Source organism: Bombus vancouverensis, chromosome 3 (assembly GCF_051014615.1).
Source record: "Bombus vancouverensis nearcticus chromosome 3, iyBomVanc1_principal, whole genome shotgun sequence".
In the NCBI taxonomy this organism is placed as follows: Eukaryota; Metazoa; Arthropoda; class Insecta; order Hymenoptera; family Apidae; genus Bombus; species Bombus vancouverensis.
The window spans coordinates 16,873,644-16,896,711 of record NC_134913.1 but is presented as its reverse complement, the minus strand read 5'-3'; the positions used below and the strand labels follow the sequence as shown (position 1 = coordinate 16,896,711).

General features: G+C 40.3%; 1 protein-coding gene across 2 annotated transcripts in view; it reads right to left on the bottom strand.

Annotated features, from left to right (window-relative positions):
• Positions 1–23,068, bottom strand: part of LOC117154234 (uncharacterized) — an 83,058-nt gene that overhangs the window by 41,459 nt on the left and 18,531 nt on the right. For both annotated transcript variants that reach the window (XM_033329065.2, XM_033329066.2), the window contains exon 3: positions 8,483–8,542. In XM_033329065.2, the coding sequence (XP_033184956.1) occupies positions 8,483–8,516 (34 nt within the window). In that variant the 5' untranslated portion in view covers positions 8,517–8,542. The remainder of the gene's footprint in view (positions 1–8,482; positions 8,543–23,068) is intronic.

The window sequence follows — 23,068 nt, the reverse complement described above, 5'->3', positions numbered from 1 at the left end:
GACTAACAACCAAGCAGATGAACATCATCCAATGAAATTAACCTTCCATTAATTCTCGGAAAGCAGAATGGTGATTCTTGGCTGGTAAAAGCGCCGGTTTTCGAAGTGAATTTAGTGCGTTGTCACTAACGATCTAACGAGGATCGTATTCTCCGATTTATGCTATTCTACTTATTCGTTATTAAAGTGAATTCACTTGAATTCCTTGACCGAGAATTGCTCATGTTTAATTCGAATAAAAGAAGGAAACAGATTTTTAAAGAATATTTAAAAAAACGCGGGAGAATATTCTCTATGAAAATTAATTGTAGTTAGTCGAATTAGAAAAAAAGAGAAAAATAAATGATCGAATTGAATCGAATGATTCAATGTCCGATAAAAAATTGAAAGAACGTCAAACTCACTAGATACTTGAGAGAATATATCAAATCAAATATACGTATATACAGTGAGAGTCGAAAGTGAGTGTAGACCTTAAAAAAATGAGATTTGCGTAATACACATCGTTTTATTTATAAGTGTTAGGTAGATGATACATTTACACTGTACATGTGAATGTGTGTGTGAGCGTCAGTGGACGTCCAGGTCTTAGTTGAGACAAAAGACTGTTGATAGCTGTTAGAAGCATCTAGAATAGTCTGACAATAAGCGTGAGTGTAAGAAGGTTATCGAGGTCTTCAGAGTGTAATATATATGTATAGATGTTGTGTGCGAATAAAGCAATTAATTTATTATACCTTAACAATAAGCTTACCTGTGTTCTTTTTGCCATTAATTTGTATTCTTACATATCCTTTATTTTCGATGCAACATATATGTAATAATTTTTCAATAAATTTTGTGCCTTCAAGGTGCACACTCACTTTCTACTCTCACTGTACACTTTCCACCTTCCTCAGAAACTATGGAATCGTAGGTTGAAGTTAGAACAGTCGCAATTAACGGCTAGGTTAATAAGAATTTAGTACACCTGTAAGAGGCAGGTTTTTTTTCAATGGCTGTGCGTCCACACCGGCGATGTTACGCTTCTTGCCGAAGCCACGCGTGTAAGTACGCGGATCCTCCGTTTCCGTTTGGTTCTCGCGCCACGCGGCGTTAAAGTCTGTATTTAAGTGGCGTCTCCCTCGCCGAGATAAGGCTTTAATGGCCTTAATGATCATGCGTGCGCAAGGACACGTCGTGACTTTCCTTCTTTACGAGGACCTGACAGTTTTTTCAGGATACTCGTTTCCTTTCCGCTGTCCGCGAATCCAACTTTGTCAACTTATGTGACCGTTCCGGCGCAATTGCGTCCATTCCGCGTTAAACATTTTTTTATGCAAATGACCGAAGAATTTTCATCGAATGTAAAATAAAAATTTCTTTTGGCATTTAAAATTTGTCTTCTTGCGTTCTTAATATATATGTATTATTATATGATCGAGGTTTTCAGTTATCCCAGAAATCCGAACCTTAACACTAGAACTACCGATAGTTAACACGAAGAAATTTTTACCAAAACTAGCCAAATTGATTGGTCTTTAAAAAATACGTAATAATAGAATATTTTTATATTTATTGATTTACTAATTTCTTACGGAAAGAATTCCATGTTACGTAGTACATTTTTGGTATTATTAATCTATCCGGGACCATGATCCCTAAACGAGAGTTGACACATTTATAAAATTGTAGAACTAGTCAATTTGACTGGTGTGGTAGTTCCAGTGTTAATGTTAGAAAAACGTGAAGTTACTCCCAAGGAATAATTATATACAGTTACACTTTCAGGATTTTTATCTGACCTTCTTTTATTTTAGCTTTCTTACTTTCTCTTTCATTATTTTTCGAGAAATAAAAATATTCATTTATTCATGAAATTGAACGTAATATGTATAAGTATATAAATGTGCTAATTCATAGTACTGCTTATTATATGTATTAATCATATAAAATTTATTAACAAAACGACAAGAATTTGCGCTAATTTGTCTCTCAAATACATAAGAATATATCCCCGGATATTCTTCTATCGCATGACAATTTTCAGACGAGGATGTAAATAATGAAGCTTGACATTTCCGATATCAATAATGCGAATCGTGATTTAATCAGAAGATCTGTTATCGCCAAGGGGTGAACAGACTGTAGAAGGAATCGAATCCTCATTCTTCGTCAAGGACTGTTTATTATATCGTAGCCTGGGGCACCGACAATAAAATAATTAACGAGGATCACGCTGTGAGGTTTCGCGAATCGATCACAAAACACTGGCTCAAAGGTAACCCGTGTTTTTCGTTGTTCACGCCGAAGGGCTTGCTACGACTAATTAGCATGATAATTAAGCGGCGCCGACGTTTTTAAGGATTCTTTCTCGCTCGCCTCTTCTCGCTCCAGAGGTCAACTTCCCATTGCCTTCATGGCCCTCCAATACACGATCCTCTTCGCACCGAGATAAAAATACTCTCTAAAGTCGTTAAAAATACTCGTCCAACGTTATTTCCCTATCTTGGAAAGGAGAATTTTCGTTAAAATTATTATGTTGTAATCCTTGCGTTTTATACATCGCGAAAATAAATTTCTGTACCATAAACTAAAATTTAGAAGAATTTCTTCGTATAATTAAATTTCGTTTTTATAACCTACTACGGTATCAATATCAAAAAGAATAAACAGCATTAAAAATGAAAAGATATAATCATCCAAATACACGAAAGTGTCAGAAACATTAAAGCGAAGGATCACATATATTTTATTCAAGCAACGTGTTAATTCGTTTTAACAATCCCTCGAATACATATTTCTTTTTTCTTATGGAACCCCCATATCAGGATTTCTAAATTTAAAGCTACTTTATGTTGCTCGGTAAAACAAATAATCTCCACTGTAACAATAAGAAAAAGACACGATTAAAGATTGGTACCCATTGTCATCCAAACACATTAAACCATCAAAAATGCAGGAGTAAACGATCACTCTTTATTCGAACAAGGTGCTAACTCATCTTAACGACGCTTAAGCACTTGCTGCTCTTATCAAACTCCAAATTGAATCCACCCACGTTCCCATCGCCTCCACCGTTCTCCGTCATTACCTTCCCTTTTCTTCGAACCTGAACGCGATACATTTCGCGGCGTTAAAAAACGGATAAGCGATTCTTCGAAGGATCTTTACTCGCTGGCCAAGACTGTTCGTATCTCTGTGCGATTAATTTTTTCGGTCGGTAGAGCGCGCGGACAGTCTCGATTGTGCTTCTTTGTCCATAAACGTCCGGTGGGCAGATCGTAACTTTTACAACGCGCGTGGCAGAAACCGGAGAACAACGTCATAATTTCCGATACGTTGGTCGGCCACAACGATGAAGCCATTAATTGGTACATTAATTCAGGAATCGCGGAACGGCGAGCTACCACGCGGACAGAAATCCATAGAATTACGTGTCAGACATCTCGCGAACCCTCTGCCCCCGCGATTCAAGGGACAATGTCTCCTTTAACGAAGCTCATTAATTAAAAACATCGAGAGTCGCCGCTCTTTTCAACGTCCACGCACCTTGCCGGCTACTCAACGCAATTTATCTACATCAAACCATCTTTTTCTTCTGTTTCAACGCGATCGTCGTTATTATGTTTCACCCTTTCTGTTCGCACGTCCCACATGCGCGCATATTCATTTCTCGCCTCGCATTGTTTAAAGAGAGAATAGATTAGAAGAGAAACAGCGCTGTCTTATTGCATGACAGTATCGAACTTCCTCCAAAAGAAGTTTCTTGTATTTCGTGAAAAAATGCGAGTCCTAATTCGATTGATTAATTTGTCAAAATATGATCAATATGTCAAGCGTTGAATTTGCATTCAACGTAGTATCGAAGCAGTTACGTAGAATCTTTATTCCGAAAAATTGTTAGAAGAAACTGAAATTTCTGTGGGTCGTGTTTGACAATTTTTCCCGTAACGTTTGAACAGAGAATAGATTAGAAGAGAAACGGGACTAGCTTAGCTGCATCGGGATACTGAACTTTCTCCGAGAGAATTTTACGTGTCAGTGGAATACGATTTGCTGTAATGCAGATTCTTGGTTGTTTTAATGTGTGATATATGTAAGAGATTGGAGTTCTAAAAGGGTGTGACAACGAGGAAATTATTGCGCTAGATTAGATATCCATTTCAACAGAATTTTGCACTAGAATTTCTATTTTAACGGTGTTTGATAAGCTCCAGATAGATTTAAGATACCCTTGTTTCAGGTTTATAAACGTATGCATCTATTATCGAAGAGAATATTTCACGATAATAGAGACACGCGATTAATTAACATAACTAACAGGGAAGCGAATTTACTATCGAGGCACGATAATGCTTTTGTACACGAGTGGAAGGAACGAGTTGTTAAAAGTCGAAAGAAAGGTCGAGGAAGAAGAAACAACTAACGGGTGACCGAAAACGTTTCGTTCTGAAAAGCCGTAACCGGAGAATGGCCATGAAGGGTACAGAGCATCGGCAATTTGTGAGTCGAAATTCTTTTCACGGCGAGAAACAAAAAGGAGTTAATTCGAGCCTTTAAAACCTCGGGGACGTTCCCGTTCCCACGTCTCCCGGCTGGACCGCGACCCCGGCACGCGAACTCACCGCCAGAAAATCATAATCTCTTCCTCATATCGCGGCGTGCATCGACCAAAATCGCCAAACAACAACCGATCGTCCATTGTAATTTGCCGATTACTCGAACCATATCGTTGATATTCGAATCGCAACTAATCGAACACGCCCAACGTTCACCTCATCGACGGTACTTGTTGAGATAGTTTGGTTTTAGATCGTTTAAAAAAGTAAAAGAACTTAAATCTCACTCAAGCAGTGTGATAAGAAACGTTATCTATCCTTTAGTACACTTACGATAGGTAGAAATGCATGTTGTAATTAAAAAACAAAGTTGATCTTATTAATTGCATGTGTTAGAAGGAAAGGTGGATTACACTGTGTTCTGAAGATATTACGAAGACTCGTGTTGAAAATTATCAAATGTCCTGTGACTTACGAATGGAATTGTACATAGAAGGAAGACATTCCTACATCCAAATACCCTTTAATAAACGAGAGGACAGAAAAGTGTGAGTAGATAGGTTTGATGGATGTTCCTAAGAGAGAATCAAGCACGTTCGAGGGAAGCAATCGTCGGGAATCTTGTCGACGCAAGAAGAGATTCACGGGCTGTTAAGAAGGTGGTCGCGCTCGCTTGTAGGTTGGCAGTTCTTCTATTAAGGCAGGTCGCGAAGCCGCTGTAAATCAAGGATCTCCGCGTAAAAGTCCCCAGAGTTATTGCGCCACCTCGCACCGCTGTAATACGGGTACCCATGTAATACCGCGGCTGTTTTATTTCATAACTAGACGTTCCTACCGAAGATCACGCGTTGGAATATAAAGAAGTGAAAGGAAGAAGGGGACGTTCGTGGTCTCGCGTGTCCCGTTTCTTCGTCCCGTAACTTGTAAATAATATTTCCGTCGTTGTCCTCGAGTCGATCTCGCTAATTTACACGTCAAGCTGGATTAACGAGTCTCTAATTGGCTAGATCGATCAAGATGATAATTAAGGATGTTAGATACTGTTAGAAAACTTTTTGTAGCTGAAATACCTTAGAAATGATCAGTTGTTTTTCTGTGTTTGCGCTTAGATCGCTTATGAATATTTATTGGCAAATTTATTATGAAAATATTTTTTCCGACATTCCAATTTTCTATCGCTTTATTCCTCTGGCGTCCTTAAGCAGCGACAAATACAAAATCTCCTCTGGAGAATCCAGAAACATTTTAAGATACCCAACCCATTTACTCTTCCAACGAACACGCTACAGGTACGTGTATCTTCCCTCCATTTTAATTCCTACACTTTGATATACACGTAAAGTGTAAATGTTTCGTGAACAGAGCAAATCGGTTAAAACCAAGCTCGCTTATTATGTATAGCGTAACAGAACAGTTACCGTTTCTAATACGATTCAGGAGAGCAACCACGTCTGTGACGCGACGCTGCAATGAAACCTGGCGTCTGGTATCCTACACTGTTTATACTAATAGTCGAAGCAACTCCTAGCCAATGCTGGATCCATTAAACGGAGTCGTTCCACTCGATATACGCTAGCTATAAATGTTCATGATTCTAACTATCGAGTCTTCGACGTTTCGTAGGAATGTCCGAGCCATCCTTCCTTTCTCCTTTCTCTTTTCATCATATCCTTCTCTCTTCTCTCAGTTCATCTATCGGCGTAATAACTCCATTACCGGCTGCTCGAGCCTCTGTGGCTTTAATGTCTCATTTCCATTCTTGCGCTGTGCCAGCTACCGTTTCTTGCCCTCGTGTTCAGATTATCACCACGGCCACGAAAGTGTCGTTCCTTATCGGTTCTTCGTATAATCGGTTCAAGGAAACCGCTCGGGCGTTACGTGTCCGGAGATGTTAAAATTCAAGACCACTCTTCTCGGGTCGAGAAACGATACGAAGAAACTCTATGGAAGTTGAGTATTAATAGCGTTGGAAAGTCGAATGGTGCGACTGGTTAATAAGATTCGTAGTGGATTATGTTCGTTGGTAGAAATGAACTCCGATATCGGTATAGGTGACTATAATAATGTAGATTAGATTTGAATTATGTTACTTAACGCTTCGTAGCTGCCTAGTATCACGAAGGCGACATTATTAATTCGAAGAAACTTATTTCTTTAAATGTTTTCGCTAGTGAAAGATAGGAAAAGGAACAAAGTTGTCGCATAAACTTATAATTTCCTTTTTAAGTTCTCTGTAAACTAATGAAATTTTTGCACAACTAACGATCCTCTGCACAAAAGAAACCAGAAACATTCCTTTTTTTAAAACCAGAAAGTACGAAAACGACGAGCACATAAAAATGAAACGCAAGGCGTACACATGAAACCAATGGCAGCGGAGATTCGACATTCGACTATTTGTTAAAATTCATGAGGATTCAAGCTGTTTGATGCTGCGACAAGGATGCCTTATACAGATGCTCCTTCATTCGTATTAATAACCAGCGAGTATGGCTAGGCCAGGCCGCAAAGCCAAGGTCGCGGAGGTTAAGGCGTGTTCAACAAGCTGTTCATGGCTACTACCTAAAGGGCTAGCCACTCCACCCGGAAGTACAGCTCTTTGGCTTGTGTAACTCAAGATCGTCCGTGTAACGTGTTGCTTTCCTAAGACGCTGCTCTTCTGGCTCCGGAATTCCCGATCCTCTCATCGTCCACGCGTTTCAGACGCGAGTCCAGGACGCGCCAGCTCGAATCGAGAGGAATGTTAATGCGCGTTTTCCATGCTGGTGAACCAGTGGAAAAGAAGATATTGAAACGATCGTTTTCAGAAAAAAGTGGACTTTGCCAGTAGACGTTAAAGAACCGGCTACCATTTAGAGGGGCTACGAGAGAGGATCGTTTCAAGGGAGAGAAGAATCATCATCGTGCAGCCTCTTCCGTAAAGGGATAGCTCGGACACGTTTCTATTTATTATAAGTCGGGAAAAGTCAACAATCGGGAGCCGGAGTCGACCGTAAATCACGACGGAGTCGTCTCCTGGCGCGCCTTAACGTTAAGGACTGGTATATGTAACCTATAAGAGGGATGCGCAGGCGGCAGTGATATATCGCACGAGTCCCCCCATTGTCTCTGACTAAGTTCACAGCGACGGGCCACCGAGCAACGAGACTCTTCCGAGTATTAATTACAATGTCCGTAGCCAAAGCACCGGGGTTCGCCTGGCTCGGGTTTGGTCAGAGGGCCCGGCCGATTTTTCTTTCGGAGAGAATCCGTCCACGAGTAGACCCGGCAAATTGTATTTACCGAGTCGGCCACTTGGGAGGACTTGGTCTTTTAAGAGGTGGGAATTAGGTAATTCGATATTTGAAACTCTTCTCCACCCGATACATCGTTTGTCAGTGAAACGTCGTCGCTTGATATTTTGAAATTTTTTTTTTTTGCACTTACGCTGTGATATTTTATCCGTTTGAGTCCCAAGCAGCGCGATCGCGCTGTTTAGATTTTGTGTCGAAAAGTCCCAGTACATTTGAACGCTACAGACGACTGACGGTATTTTGTATTTCATCGTTATCTTCTCAACAATTTTTATTCAACAAAAGTTGAAATATTTATAAACTAATAGTACGCATATATAATAATATAGATGTATTTCATAAAGTAACAAATATGACGAGCGCCATTGTGCCGCTTGTTTCTCTTCGCAATCGATTAAGACAAGCGCTATCGCGCTGTTCGGGATTTTTCGACTCTGCTTCTTCGATGATCCCTGGGACTCAAACTGTTATTATTAAATTATTATAGTAACACCATTCGTTTATTACAGTTACCGGGTTACTCTTCGTGGGAAATTGCAATCGATTATAATTTGTATTCTTACGAGAATTGAAAATTCTGATTGTAAAGACCGTTTGTTTAAACGTATCTATTAAATTTGATAGTAATTCTTGAAAACTTTGACTCACCATTTGGAGCCTGCCTGCAGAGCCTGGCGAACATCCTCTAGTTTGTCGCTGATCGTCTACCTGCGAACAAGAATTCGCTCCAGATTACCATCCAGTCCACAATTTGACGGAAACTAATCTACTCTAAATTAATCTTCGCGACTCGACCGCCTACCGACACGCCATCGTGTAATAAACCAAGAATTTCCATGATTTTCTTCCTCTTTAACGGAATGAAACAACTATCCTTGAACCACAACCATAATCACGAGGTGGAAGAGTATCAAAATTCATAGTAACCAGTGATTCAACACCGGAGCAAGTATGATGCTTGAGGCAAGTGCGAGTCTAACAGGATATTTCCTTAACGTTAATAGCTACCAGTCATTCTCTAATATAATTACGAGCTTTCTTTGACTAATAGGTAACGACAGGTGATCCTCCTAGCGCTCCAGCTTTCTCTACTGATTTTACGGAGCTGTCCCTCGGGGCTTGTCAGCCGTAGTTTGTCGATTCTAAATCATATTGCCACGTGGAATCATAACTTCTAATTCCAAACGACCTACTCCACGGATCGTTTTCTTCAGCAGGAAGAATCTCGTTTATAGAAAATATATCTTTCGCGTCTCGTATATCATGCGTGTGTGTAAAATATATCACCGACATGTGTTCGAGATCAGTCTGAGAAGTATTTAGGTGTTTCGAGTGTCTTGAGAATAAATGAAATAAATGACGTGATATTAATCTATTTTACATTGTCTTTTTTTAATATCAAATATCAAAGCAGAGCTAAGTATAATAAATGAAAAGATTCGTATTGGTCGCCTTCGACGATTTGTTTAGCCTTTCCGGGCTACGAAGTACTTCAATAAATTTTCATCGGCCGCGTCATCTGAAATTCTGATAGAACAGACCCGTTGGGAGATATACGTCAGGTTCGATGTTCGATTCGAGAGGAAATAATCGTTCAGGGCCTCCCAACGTGTCCCTCGACGACGTTTAGAATCGAAAACACGCGAGGAATGCTTTCTCTTCAATGTTCCATTCCTTACCTTGACCAGATAGCTATCTGCCTATTTCAACAAGAGACACTTCTCGGTAGACGTCGAAGAAGTTTCTGAGACACTAAATCAAAGATCGAATTGGATAGATCGAATTAGGAAAGCGTGGCTTCTAAAACTGTATTCTGGAATTCTTTATGGAACCAGGAACATTTAACGGGATATATTGTTCTCGTTATAAATTTCTAGCAAGTAATGAAACGTTTAAGCTTACGTTGTTCTTAATTGAATATTACGGAGAATTATTAAGAATAAATATAAAAAATTCGTTTTAAAACAGATGTTTTCTTTTTTTAATGGGACGATGTTGAAACTCATACAACCAAGAAATTGTAAATCTTAGCTCGAATGGAAGTAGTTTGGTTGAAACGCGTTTAAATAAATTTATTGAAATCGAAATGAAACGTGTATAATATATAGAATATCCATAGCACACATGTACACGCGAAAGGAAGAAGAATGCAGGTAGCAGAACGTCAGTAGACACGGTGAAACTATCATTTACAATGATTATTACCATACGACAAGCGACAAGGGGGAGAAAGATGAGAAAGTCGTCGGGCCTCTACATAATTGCACAACGCACAGGACACGTGCATACGAACGGGGAAACACGATCTGCTTGCTGTACCATTTGTACCACGTGCTGTTGCGCATAAATGTGCAAAAATGATTTACATCGTTGCCCCTGGATAACATTCTTTCTATTACTTGGTTCGAAAACTACCCATTCCAGTTAGTTCAGCCTTAAGTCATTAACTTTTTCAACTTCTAAGGTAAGATCGGCTGTGATTAACCAATCGCCAATTCACCTTACAGAAGATTGATTTCCCGTAGGTAATAAACAACATGAAAACAGAGAAAGATTCGCATAAGCAACAGGTGCGTCCCAACAAAACTCTACTACTGTGGCTATTAACTCTCGCATACTGATGTCTGGGTCATCGAAAACCCTGTACTTGTTAATCATGTCTCTTGCAGCGTTTATGTATGTTTCTTCCTAGCGAAGATTATTTTATTATCGAATTATTTTTTAGAAGGATTGTTCAACTTTTTATCGACTCTTTGGTAGTTAAAATTATAGAAGAAAGATTTATTTGAGATGATGTTTCTCAGAAATGCGATAGACGCGATCAAAGTTGCCAGAATAAAAGCTTGTGATACATGCAATCGAAGTTGGCAGAGTTATGTTTGTATCGGAACAGATAATACGTATAGTTCTGTATGCAATAATTCTTTGGAGTTACGAAGTTTATGACAGAGTAATTTGCTACTGAAGCGTGTGAAAGTGAAAGTATGAAAATCTAAATTACACGCTGTCTAAAAATCTCACGAATTATATTCCAACTCACGTACTATCGGAGTGTTGGCGTGAGTATGAAAGAAATACCAAATCTATATTCTCAAAAATGGCTATCATTCCCGACGAATATCATAAACCTAATGACTGAATCTAGTAAATACAGTCTTAGTAAATCTCTAACGATGACATCTGATGGATTATTTAATTCCTTATGATATTACGTAACTTGAAAATTATACATATCCTTGTATATACATATACGTGTGTCTTTAAATATTATTTCGTATTGTTATTACTGTGCTATTTTAGCAGTACGAACAAATTAATGCTGTGTATGATTCGATTTATACATATACGATTCGATTTGCAGATTTCCGAGAAATAATACAAATTCGAGTGTCCTATTTTTGCAATCCTGCAAAAGAGCATTTTCATTAAAAAAAAATACGAATCAATTTCCACTGTTTGACACCATCCGCCCAATCTTAGTTCCTATCCCATTCGTCACAATAAAAAAACGATAATCAAGCGTAATGCCTTCTTCGGATCGACAAAAAGCTCCAATTATAGAGCTTTAATAGCCCGACAATTAAACAGAAAAATAACAATTTATCAAAATTAATTCGCAGTACATAAACTCTTGGTCTTTCATCGCGAGATAAATTCACGCCCGTGCTATTGAAAACACACACGATTGAACAGCGCGGTGTCGGCATTCAACCCACGCGCGCATGGTAACCGTGGATCGCGCACCGGGCCAGCCGTGTTTTGTTCAGCATAATTATCTGGGATACAGCCATTAATTAGTATCGCTAATTATGTGGAACAGCGGCAGCGACTGCACGCCAGGGCAGAACGAAACGGTTCCGCGTTGAGAGGCAACTCGATTTATCCTATTTGTCGCGCATAAATAACAGATTAGTGCCGAGATATGGTAGCTTATGCAAATGCGAGGTTCAAAGTTTATAGCATCTAATTAACAATATTGGCGTGCTCGAACTTAATAAACCCGATCGCGACCGGTTTCCGTACTTTAATCGACGAATCTGCGGTCGCCGAAAATTTCACCGGAATTCCACGTGAATTCACCATCGGCAACATCCAAAATAGATGACTTCCTGCCTGCGCTGGAGGATGTGTGACCGAGCGCCAATTACGCCCAATTTTTGTACGCCGTGCCGTAATAACGTATCGTAAGGTATTACCAGCACGACGGTCAAGGTGTAATAAATTATTCAGCACGCTCGAGCAATAAGCGAGCGCGTGGTGCCCGTTTCGCCATTCATCGCCTCGTGGCTGTTCGCCAGTCCAATTCGATGATTAAGGACATTGGACGCCCTAACCAGTATCGATTGGCTTACCCTTTGTTTCTTAATACACATATATTGTCAGAATTTGTATTATGTAAGACGAACGCTGCTACTTCTTAATTAAAACGTCCTATCTATCATTTCGGGACTGCATAAAGTTGAAGTTCCATCATCTTTGGGCCATTTTATTCATTCAATTTTAAGATACGTACATAGTGATTATTTCGTAATAGCCACTGATATTTATAGCATTAATTTCGAATTAATGATAAAGTTAGCAGATAATTCGATATAGATGAAATTGAAAATACCAAATTTGGACTCTAAGAACGTTGCCAAAATTTTCCATACAAGTATTGCAACGCTCAGGTAAACGCTCCTTTCGAGATTTTGAAGTATTATATTGCGCTATTATAACGTTCTACTGGGACTTTTCATCGATAATAAGGACACGGCGCTTTTCATGTGCGAGTGCACGGCTCTCCCCTTTTACTGACTTTTTAAGTATTAAAGTTTTAAATACAGTTACGATCAAATAAATAAATTTACATATAGTTTCACTCCATAGTTAGTTTTCCTTGTATCGTTTAAAGTAGATATTCGATACAAGCTACCATCCTAACGATACTTTTTGTATTGTTCACGAGTATATTAAAATGAAGAAAACCAACATGTTCGATACTGGTTATGCCGTGATCTCTATCCGCAATACGATCCAGATATTCGATTCTGGTCATCTTCAGTTTAATCGCACGTGGGAATCGAATCTACGAATATGATCAGCTTATAATCAACGACGCGTGGTAATACTCGTAAACAAATCCGCGATAAAAGGGATATAAGGGACCTTGGGGGACGATTCCTCGGAAGGATCGAGCGACGTTCAATGGGCAAAAAACAGGGTCCAGGACGCAGGGACACCAGAGAAGTAATGCGACGCCTTGATGGACGACTCGATCGAGAAGCCGGAAGTGGGCGGTTGAAAAACTGGCATTTAGAGGCGAGCACCGGGCACCCTGCCAACTCCTTGTCCACCGTGGATATGGGAGGGCTGAAAGCAGGTTAGGCCAACACATCGACCGGCTGTTTGACATAACCAGTTCGAAGCTGCGGGCAAGGACGCCACGCTGCCTCTCATCGCCTCTTTTCAACGTTCTCTCGAGTAAGCTTGCTCTCTGTTGCTCTCCTGAGACACAATCGGCCGTTCCTGACCACCGCAATGCATCGTGATCGATCGCTGCCACTCAGAAATCGAGCTTCTTGTTTCTCCTCTTTCAACATCCGAACAAGAGAGAGAGAGAGAGAGACAGACAAAGAGAGAGAGAGAGAGAGAGAGAACCCAGAAGAGAATCGAAAAATGACGGATAAGTCGTGGATTCTAATTTTGTATACAACACCAGGTAACTATTATTGCGGCAATTAAGCGGATAAGGTGGCAGAAGTAATCGAGAGCCAGTTTACTACGCGTCAACGTCGTAAACTGTGAAATAGCTGGATTGGAAAAACCGACTGGTTTCCGAGAATCTTAAATCTTTCTTCTTGCATCTATTACGATCGTCGTAACACGTGTTCAAATCGACGGTGAACTGCAAAACCGTCAGGCTTGGAGAAATGATGGATGACAGGAAATCGAAGGGATCGATGTAGGTCCAAGAAGAAATCCACGGGTTGAACGTATATAGAGCTTAACGGAATACTACTTAACGGAGAACCTGCCAGAAGAACCTACCGTCTTCGCGATATTAATTTACAGAAGGCACGATGATGTTCGTCTATCCAATCTTCAGTGATTTTTGCTACGATCAATCTGAAGTAAACTCGATGAATTGAAACGACTCCTATAATTTCGCTAAAACCGCCATGGGAGACGAAAGAAGCACGTCGAACGGAGTTCCTTTCACCTCGGTATATACGTGCGTGTAACAAAGAGAAAAGGAAGATGTACAATTTTCCAGAACATTAAGTAGCAAGGGGAGAAACGGTACGAAGACGGTCGTGCGAGCATTTTTACAGACGTCGATCGGATCTCTACCAATTATTCCGAACGAAATTAAAATAAAGCCAATAAGACCGTGCGTTGGAAACCTTTTACAGGCAAACCTTTTTGCGGCCTGTCAGATCTACCTGAGCGATCACCCTGCTGGGTCTGCTCGGAACGAGCGGAAAGGAAAACGCATCTCGTCGAGGCAGCCGCGTTTTTCCGTTCTACGGTCTCTGTGCGTCCTACTGTACACGTATACACATGTACGTAACGCGTGGAAGATCGAGCCCCTCGTTCGTATATACGACGCGCCACTGCCCGATCGTTAAACCGTGATGGAGGTAAGTTCCACGAAAAACTGGATCCGTGGCGTAACAGGGTCCCTGCGGTTGATTGTTGTTCGCCAACCGAGTCCATCGAGTCTTGGCCTCAATGAGAAAACAACCGTTTACGATACGTACATGCGAACTTGCAACGGTCGTGCGCGGCTTTTTGCCCGAAACGATTTCGACGAACTTTCCGTACACTCGTCAGAAAAATCGAAATTATTAAGTATGGAGAATGGGAAAGACGGCTGATGATTTGTACGAGTGTGTGAAAGTCATAGATGATACACGATAGGGATCTTTAGACGAGGATTTTTGTAATAATTTTAGGTTTTTATGAATACCATCGAAGAAACGGAATGTTAGTAGAAATTGTTTTTTTTTCAGATATTTTATATATTTTCGTATATTACGTGTATTTTCTACGTTCCGTATCTTTAAACTTCTTATAAATAAATTTGTGATTTTATAATGGCAATTAATAATGTCTTTGAGAAATATTTTCACACGATGTCACATAGAAACGAATCTTCAGGAATTAAAGTATTTCGTATTACAAAAACGACCAATCCATCCTATCAGGAGGATGTTAAATACTGTTCCTAAAAATCGAAAAATAAAATGTACCTGAAATCATCCATCTTAAAGCTTGACATAATCGATGTGTTTTAGGTAAATTATTAATAGTTCTTGAACTAAATACTTCTTAAGGAGTACGAACAGGTTTCTGATAACGTCAAGTATTTTAATATTCATTGATAAAAGCATAATCCGTCTGATAGATAGTCAGAGACTTTCTTAGAACTCTGTATCTACCTAAGGAAAAAATTTTGGAAAACTACAAGCGAAGGGAGCCTTCGTCTCCTAATAAGACAGTTCCAGTATGTTAATCGAGGCATAGTTGGGTGTTCTCGGATAATTATAGTTTGTGAATAAGATTAATAGCGATAATGAAATTACGGGATCAAAGGATCGATAATTTGAGCCGCGATACGCGTACACGAAACATCCGGAGTAAACCTGTTATCTGAAGTTATGGAGCTGCTTCCGTGATGCAATCTAAGACCACTGCCAAATAGAAGTCGTCTTTGGTGTTCCTGCGCTAATGTAGTTACTTTACTATATCCGTTATTCTAAATGGATTCGAATTCTTCGGCGATCATTTAATTTCTTGCTGAGGAAACCTAGTGAGTAACGTAAAATTCCAACTACGAGAAATCTCCAGAAAATATCGATCAAATAACGGACAGTGAAATGAATGCAAAAAACAACTTGATAACTGGTTAAGAAAATACATTTCTACGTTCATGGGATTACTGTCATTAACACGGAAGAGTTTTCCAGAGATAAACCTTGCATCGTAAAGATGATGAAGGTTGCCATTATTTTTCTCTTTCAAGACCGGTAGTTTCGCTGCACAAATTATGAACAGCACGATATTTTAACTCTGCTGGTCTCCTGAAAGTGAAAATTATGTTTCAATAGACAGTATGTGTTTGTATCGTGATAAAGAATAGATATTGATTAATAAATAACATTAATATCGAAACTAAAAATATCCCTGAGATATATTTTATTTCGCCTGGTCGTTACGATTCAAAGAGATACGAACGTGAAGAATAATTGAAAAGAACAGAGTCAATTTTCCATTCGATATTACCAAAAGACAGAATACTACAGACGTACACGGTTCATCGAGCAACAGACGAAACGCGGAGAGAATCGAATCGAATCGATCAGAGGAATAAGGACGTAGTGCAGATCCGGATCTACGGTGCTTGGTCGTGGAATTATGGCGGTCATAATGCGGTCGGCTACGTCGTTTCTGATTGTTTCACGTTAAATCGTCCTCCACAGTTACCTAAGAGGAGCGGAGAGAACATGACCCTGTTGCGTGTTTATCTGTTCTTCTTGCAATCTTCGCCGTAGCATCGCGAATGCGTCGGTCATGCGTCTTAACGCCTGATGTCCATCCGATGCGGCAGAAATAAATTTTAACGCGGATAAATCGTTTTAATTAAACAACGCCCGTTCCACTGCATTATCTGTAATCGTCATTTTTGCGGGCCAAAAGGAAGAAAAAAAAATATAGTGACGTGTCACAATGATATAGTAATAGCGGAATATGTTTCAAGAGAACCTCGTCGTCTTTAATTAAAAAAGAGTAGCTTTGATAATATGAGATTGGTTGACAAAGTATGGGATCTTAAAATTGCTCGCATAAAAAGAAAAACGAGAAGGAAAAATATAACTTGTATCTTCCTGTGGTCTCCATACGTAAAATGCATCGCGCGTCTTTCGAGGATCTCATAGATCCTACTCACGTAACGAAACCATTTTAATTGAGTAATATTGGCAGAGGGGCGAGGCTCTTCATTCAATTAAAACGAACTCGTAGGTCGGCTGAGAAAAATTTGGAATCGCGACTACCCATGTAGGAACTTCCGCATTGATAATGATAATTAATAGACTAACGTTATAATTTATTGGGGAACGTCGCCTTCGTTCATTATGCCACGATACTTACGGCTAGCCCGCGCGCATAACTCAATGGCAAAATTTATTGCGTCATTAAGGTAATGCATGCGATACACCGCGATGTAGATAACATAATCATTTCATGCGTAGAGTCACGTTTTATCGAATGATGATCGCGATGCGAGCGCGCCATGCCGCGCACCCAATATCTGCTTCTATCTCCTCGTCGAGAATAGTTACAAGACGTGATCGGGACCACAGAAGAGATCTACATCGTATGAAATCGATACTGAAGACGATGCTCAATGTCCGATCAGTACATCAACCATCTATTACCTTAATAGATTTAAAAGAAGTTCAGTAATTCTCAGACTCGATGCTTTCATATCTGTAAATTGCTAGTAAATCTACTTATTATCGAATTTAACAAAACCACGCCTATTTTATGATAAATTACAGTCGTTAGTTTAGAAATTGGAGTTTGGAAAGTTGATGAATTTGTTTTCGCACAAATATTCCAAAATCAATTACTTGCGAATACAAGTTTACCAAACAAAATAAAATCACACACTATTTATCTGATTAGCTGGCAAGTTTCACTAATAACCGATGTAAGTTTTGAAAATGTAAAGAACGATCTCTTTTACGGCAAAGAATAAAAACTCTATACTGTTTGTACCGATAATTGAAATAATTATTTATCCGTCAAGATTCGACAAGATCGTGGGCTAAGAAACATATTAAATAATAATGAAAGTATAAATTCTATACTGGATACCACTACCACTTCAACGCTTCGATTACGAAAAACGTTAAAACTTGATTACTCAGAACAGAATTCTATTACTCAGAGTAAAAAATTATTTTACAAAAAATGTTAAGGTCGTTCAGACATCTTTTCGAGAATATTCTCGATCTCCAATGATCGAAACCGCGTCACGTCGGTTGGCGGCATTGTTTCCTGGACCGTGTCCAAGGAGAATCGTTCTTCTGCCAGAAAACGATACCTCGAACTCGAATGTACACGCAGGATCGGAGCAAGCGGACACGAAAGCGAGGATACGCAACGAACTGGCCACCCTCCGTGTTCACCCGGTAAACGGATACGGGCATGTCTGGACACCGGATATCGCGGTTCGTTAGCCGCGTGTCTCAAGGACCGGAAATCATTCTTTGCTCCCGACGTAAACCGTGCATCGCGAACTTTCTGCCGCCCAGCACCGTTAATGATCGTCGGAGGACGAACAACTCTCTTTAAGAAGCCATTTCTGATCCGACCAGCGGACTCTTTCTCCTCGCTTTGATGATCCTCCGGGGACAAACCGCTCGTGTTTATACATGTACCAGCGGAAAAACTAGATTTAAGCTCACTGTTTTATTTCCTGTACGTTAATAGGTTGCATCGACTTGTTTAAACGATATCCACCATTTGGAAAATATTTTTGTTCAATGTTTATATTCATCGATTCATTTCCTAGAAAGTAATAGATAAATCGAGTAAATGGTTTTTAGTAAGAAAATTTCTGCTGGAGAATTTTGGAAGTATTTGTACTAGCGTGGAAGGAGTATTTTGCAAGATAGTTTCAATGAAAGTTTAGATTCGTTCGTTTACTTCCTGCGCTTTAACAGATTGCATTTGTTCGTACGTAGAGTAGTACGTGCAATTACCAAATTTTGAAGAAATTATTATCAGAATGAAGCGATAACGACAACACGCTAGGATCGTGGTGAAAATCGGGCCTCTTTCGCTCTTATAACTGAGATAGAAATTTAATTTAATTCGGAAGGAGGGCTCGTGGTGGTACCGGACGGACCAGTGGCGGAACGAGTTTTCAGCGAACGTAAAAAAGTATACGCTTATATCCGGGAGAAATGTTAATTAACCGCGATAGGCTGATTGCTATCTGCGTGTGGATATTAGATGTCCTAATTAAGAGGAGTCGAGTGCGATATGCGGAATGTCAACGACACCTCGTCGAATCTCTTCTATCTTCTTTCAAGAAACCGCCTCGTGAATATCTACGTCGTAACTAAAAACAAATTTACGAAACCAAAGACACAGAGCACAAAAAAGAAATAAGATATCAGAGAAAAAGAGAGGACAGGGGGGAAAAAAGGCACGAAGCTGTCGCAGCAAAATCTGGCCAGGTCGGTAGACGTCGTAAATCTCGCAGTTGACGCCTTTCGAGAGGAAAACGACGCTGGCCAATTTACGATCGACCAACAGAGAGACGTGGGAAGAGCGGAGGTGTTCGATGGAACACCAAAGAGGAAACGTCGTCCTTACTGACAAACGGTACCGGTGGAATTCGCGGCAGGTCCTCCGCGTCTCCTCGCCTCGATTAACTTTCTTCCACTTTGCTCGTTTCCCTTGAGTCGTTTGTTAGCCATTCTATAGCCTCGACTTGGAACACGTAGTAGTATAGCAACGAAGAACGGAGAATAGTCGACCGTGTACGTACTTAAGACTGTCAACCGTATCGGATACGGAACGTCGATAATAGTCAACCGGTGTTCCCAGCCTGGCGTTTGCTTGTTAACCATTGACCGTTTTCAATCCGTCCCACGTCAACCGCGTGTCGCTGTAGGTGCGAAGACACATCCTCGAAAAAGATCCTGGCTCCTGATCGGCCCACGTTTCGCATCCATCGAACCTGAGAGACCGAAAGCATCGTCCAGTCCTTTTGATATCAAACCGCCTTCCTCGGCAAACATATTTTCGATAAATGCTCCTAAATGAAGCATCGTGTAGCCTACAGATACGTACAGGCGTATGCTACCACGAGAATCCTCGATCAACTTTGATATGTTTCACTGCGTTGCATACTGAAAGTTTCATGTTTCTCTTGGAGAGTTTCTTTAGAAGCTGTTAGTTTGGTTGGAGATCGTTGTTTTCTTCCGTTTGTCGGCGTTCTTCGTTCGCGGGGGAATGAAATGGAGAGAGGAAACACTTGTGTGTATTACTGGCGTGATCGTAAAGCACGCGTAACACGATCATCTATACACGTTTTAAAGGAAGGCTAATAATAGCTCGCTCGCGGGTGCTACCTTTTCTTGGGATCGTCCTTACAGAACACGCAGAATGCATCCGATCGAACGTTAGTAATACGTATGTATTATATTATTATGATGTGTCCAGGTGATTGGAATTTTAATTCTTTCACCGACTGTCTTGCTATCTTTACCAGCTTTTAAAATTAAATTTTTAACGCGAACTAAGCTTATGATATTAGATACGTATATAAAATAAATAAACGTATTATGGTACGTACTCGTACTTCGTTATACCCAACGAAGAAGAAACTTTACTCAGGATTTTCTAAGAATATACAGTTGGAACAGACAAATCCTTTCGACGACCACTCGAATGTTTTAGGAATAGACGTTTCTAACAAGGAAATATTAGACGATTAAGAAGTGAATATTGCGATTACGATGCGTCGTACGAGATCGTTTAATTGTGATGTTGCAAAGTTCACGAGTCGTACGGGGTGGGAAACAAACAAACAAGCTGTCGCTGTCTCCCTATAAATCACCATTAGTCGCTTAAGAGCACGCAGCGCCTAGTCGTCCGCGTTGAGACCACCTTCTCTTCCGCGTCTATAGTTCCCCTTGACAGGCACTTAACTTTGATGCGAGTACGATGATCTGTAATCCCTCCTGGTACAAGCCATTGAGATATTTCTAATCAAACACGAATAAGCCAGCCAACGTCCAACAACACGGAGATATCGTTATCGTGCATATCGAGGACATCGAATAAATTTCCACTAGCATCTCCAGCTTCCAACTATCGTGTCCCTTCATTAATAACCACCTAACGGCCCAGCGTTGTCGAATTTTTCTTCCTAACTGGGAATCATGACGGATAGTTCGTTTATCAGACAACTCGAGATCGAAGTTATTTTATTGGAGATCCTCGACGGCCGTCGAAATTTACTCGCCTTCGTGGAAATACGATGATATACCGTGGAAGTTGAAGCATAGTCCATTAACACGTTGACCGCCATGCAAATTTTATGTTTCGTTCTAGGGACTACAGCATACATACGGTATATTAAAATGTCGCGATATAACACACTATGATATTTAATTTTATGTTCTAATAAAAATTGTTTATCGTATAACGAAAGGTTTAAATTAACATTTTTGAAACAGCGATACTTCCATTCTATTAACTTCTACAGCGAAATTGCTACAGGATCACGCTACTCGCCTTTGCTAAAAGAGAAAATATCGTCGGAGCATAAAGCTCGGTGGCGATAGAGGAAAAGGGCAGGCCGCAATCTGCGACACAGGGCACGGTCGCAATTTATACTTGTACGGTATCACGTTGAACATAAAGGTTGATCGTTAAACTAAATAACGCGTGTCCCGAGCCTTGCGTAGCCACGTTTTCGCGTCGCGTGAATACGTTCGCATGCTCGTAAATCCAGCCACGTAACCGCGGTGTGAGTTAGTGCTCCAGGTTGCCTGGCTACTCGGGAGTCTAACACGCCACATGAGAACTCGAGCGACTAGAGGCTGTTGGATTTTTTTCTTATAATTGTTTAAAAAGTTAAATAATTCGCAGCTGGAGGAAGCTAGTGAGCAAAAAAGAAACGGGCTGCGTCACGTTATAATGTACAGGTTGTCGAAAGTATTCCAACACTTGGAGATACACTTTTACGAACATGTTATACCTTACACGAAACATTTTCAAATTTCACCATTATATTAACAGAATTTCAAACTAATCACAAAAGTATTTAAACAGTGAATTATCTATTATATTGATGAACCTAAATCCTATCCAGTTGGCCCATCCTTATTCATACCGTGGACTAATTTTTTACGAAATATGCGTATAATATTAGGTTGTTCGAAAAGTTTCTTTCGTTTTATGAGGAAATAATACTAAATAATAATAATAAAACGCACAACGTTTTTTATTTTATATTATTTTTATTTTATATTACGCACGATCCATTTTGTTCTGTTGAGATAAACACCGCGACATTTCACAGACTTGGTTTCACGTTTCTATGAAGGTGCACTGTTGTAAAAAACACGTTTGCGAAAGAAAGACACTTTTTGGACAACTTAGTATTTCGTATGACGACTTTTATGACTGACAACTTCCCCTATCCACAGAATATTCTAGTAATAGTTAATAATCGAATGTATTCTCAGTATCCGATTCGATTTCGATCATAAAAGAAATGTTCTTCCCCCCATACACCATACTCGAATAGTATCAATAATCCACACCACAGCTCATCGTATAGTAACAATTTGCTTCCAACGATACCTGCACAAATGATCGCCATAATCGTGACTGTCGAAGGATATAATACCTTTTAATTCCTTATCTAACACTTTCTCCATTTCCTATAGATATCTCTGACCATTCTGTAGAACAATTCCGTCCAGCTCATTAACGCCCTTGACGAAGGCCAGGCAGTGGAGTATCGTTCGCGCGTTCCATCCATTGAATCCACCGGGCAATAGCGATATTGCGGCGGGTCAGTACACCTTGTAAACACGGAACGCACTCACCGAGGCCCCCTCTAAGCTGGCAAGAAGTGAGTGGCAGGATGAATGCGGCTGATTACATTCAAGAGGCTTTTTCAGCCAGCCGTAGCAGCACGCCGGTATAATAACCCACCGAGCTCAGGGCCATGGTCCACCGGACGTTGCGTATCCTTGCCATTGTACGGCTTTTATTCCACCGCGTTTTCATTGCGCGACGCGACGCGTGGACGGGATCTAAGTACCGGTATTATATGACCGGGTCCTTCGCCCTGAGACACGAACGCTGTGTTATAACCTAAGTGGTCTCCAAGGATTATAAATCGCGCGAGTCTGCTCTAATTGCATCTGCTATCTCTGTACACTCCTCGTTCCTTCTATTGTTCTTTCGTCTGCGTTTCTTAATCGATCCAGAGTGGACTAGTAGCGTTAACAAACCATCTGTGCTTTCTTTCGTTGAAAGAGGTAGGCTCTTGTACATGGTTCTCGTTTTAGGTGAAAGGATTAACGAGGTACATGTTGCACGGACTAGCTTCTTCTTCCTCTTCTTCTTCGAAGAGACTGATAATCTTTAATGAGTCTGTCTAACGGTTGTCCGGTAAAACCTCGTCTTACGGTTAACTTTTGCTTGTCTTCT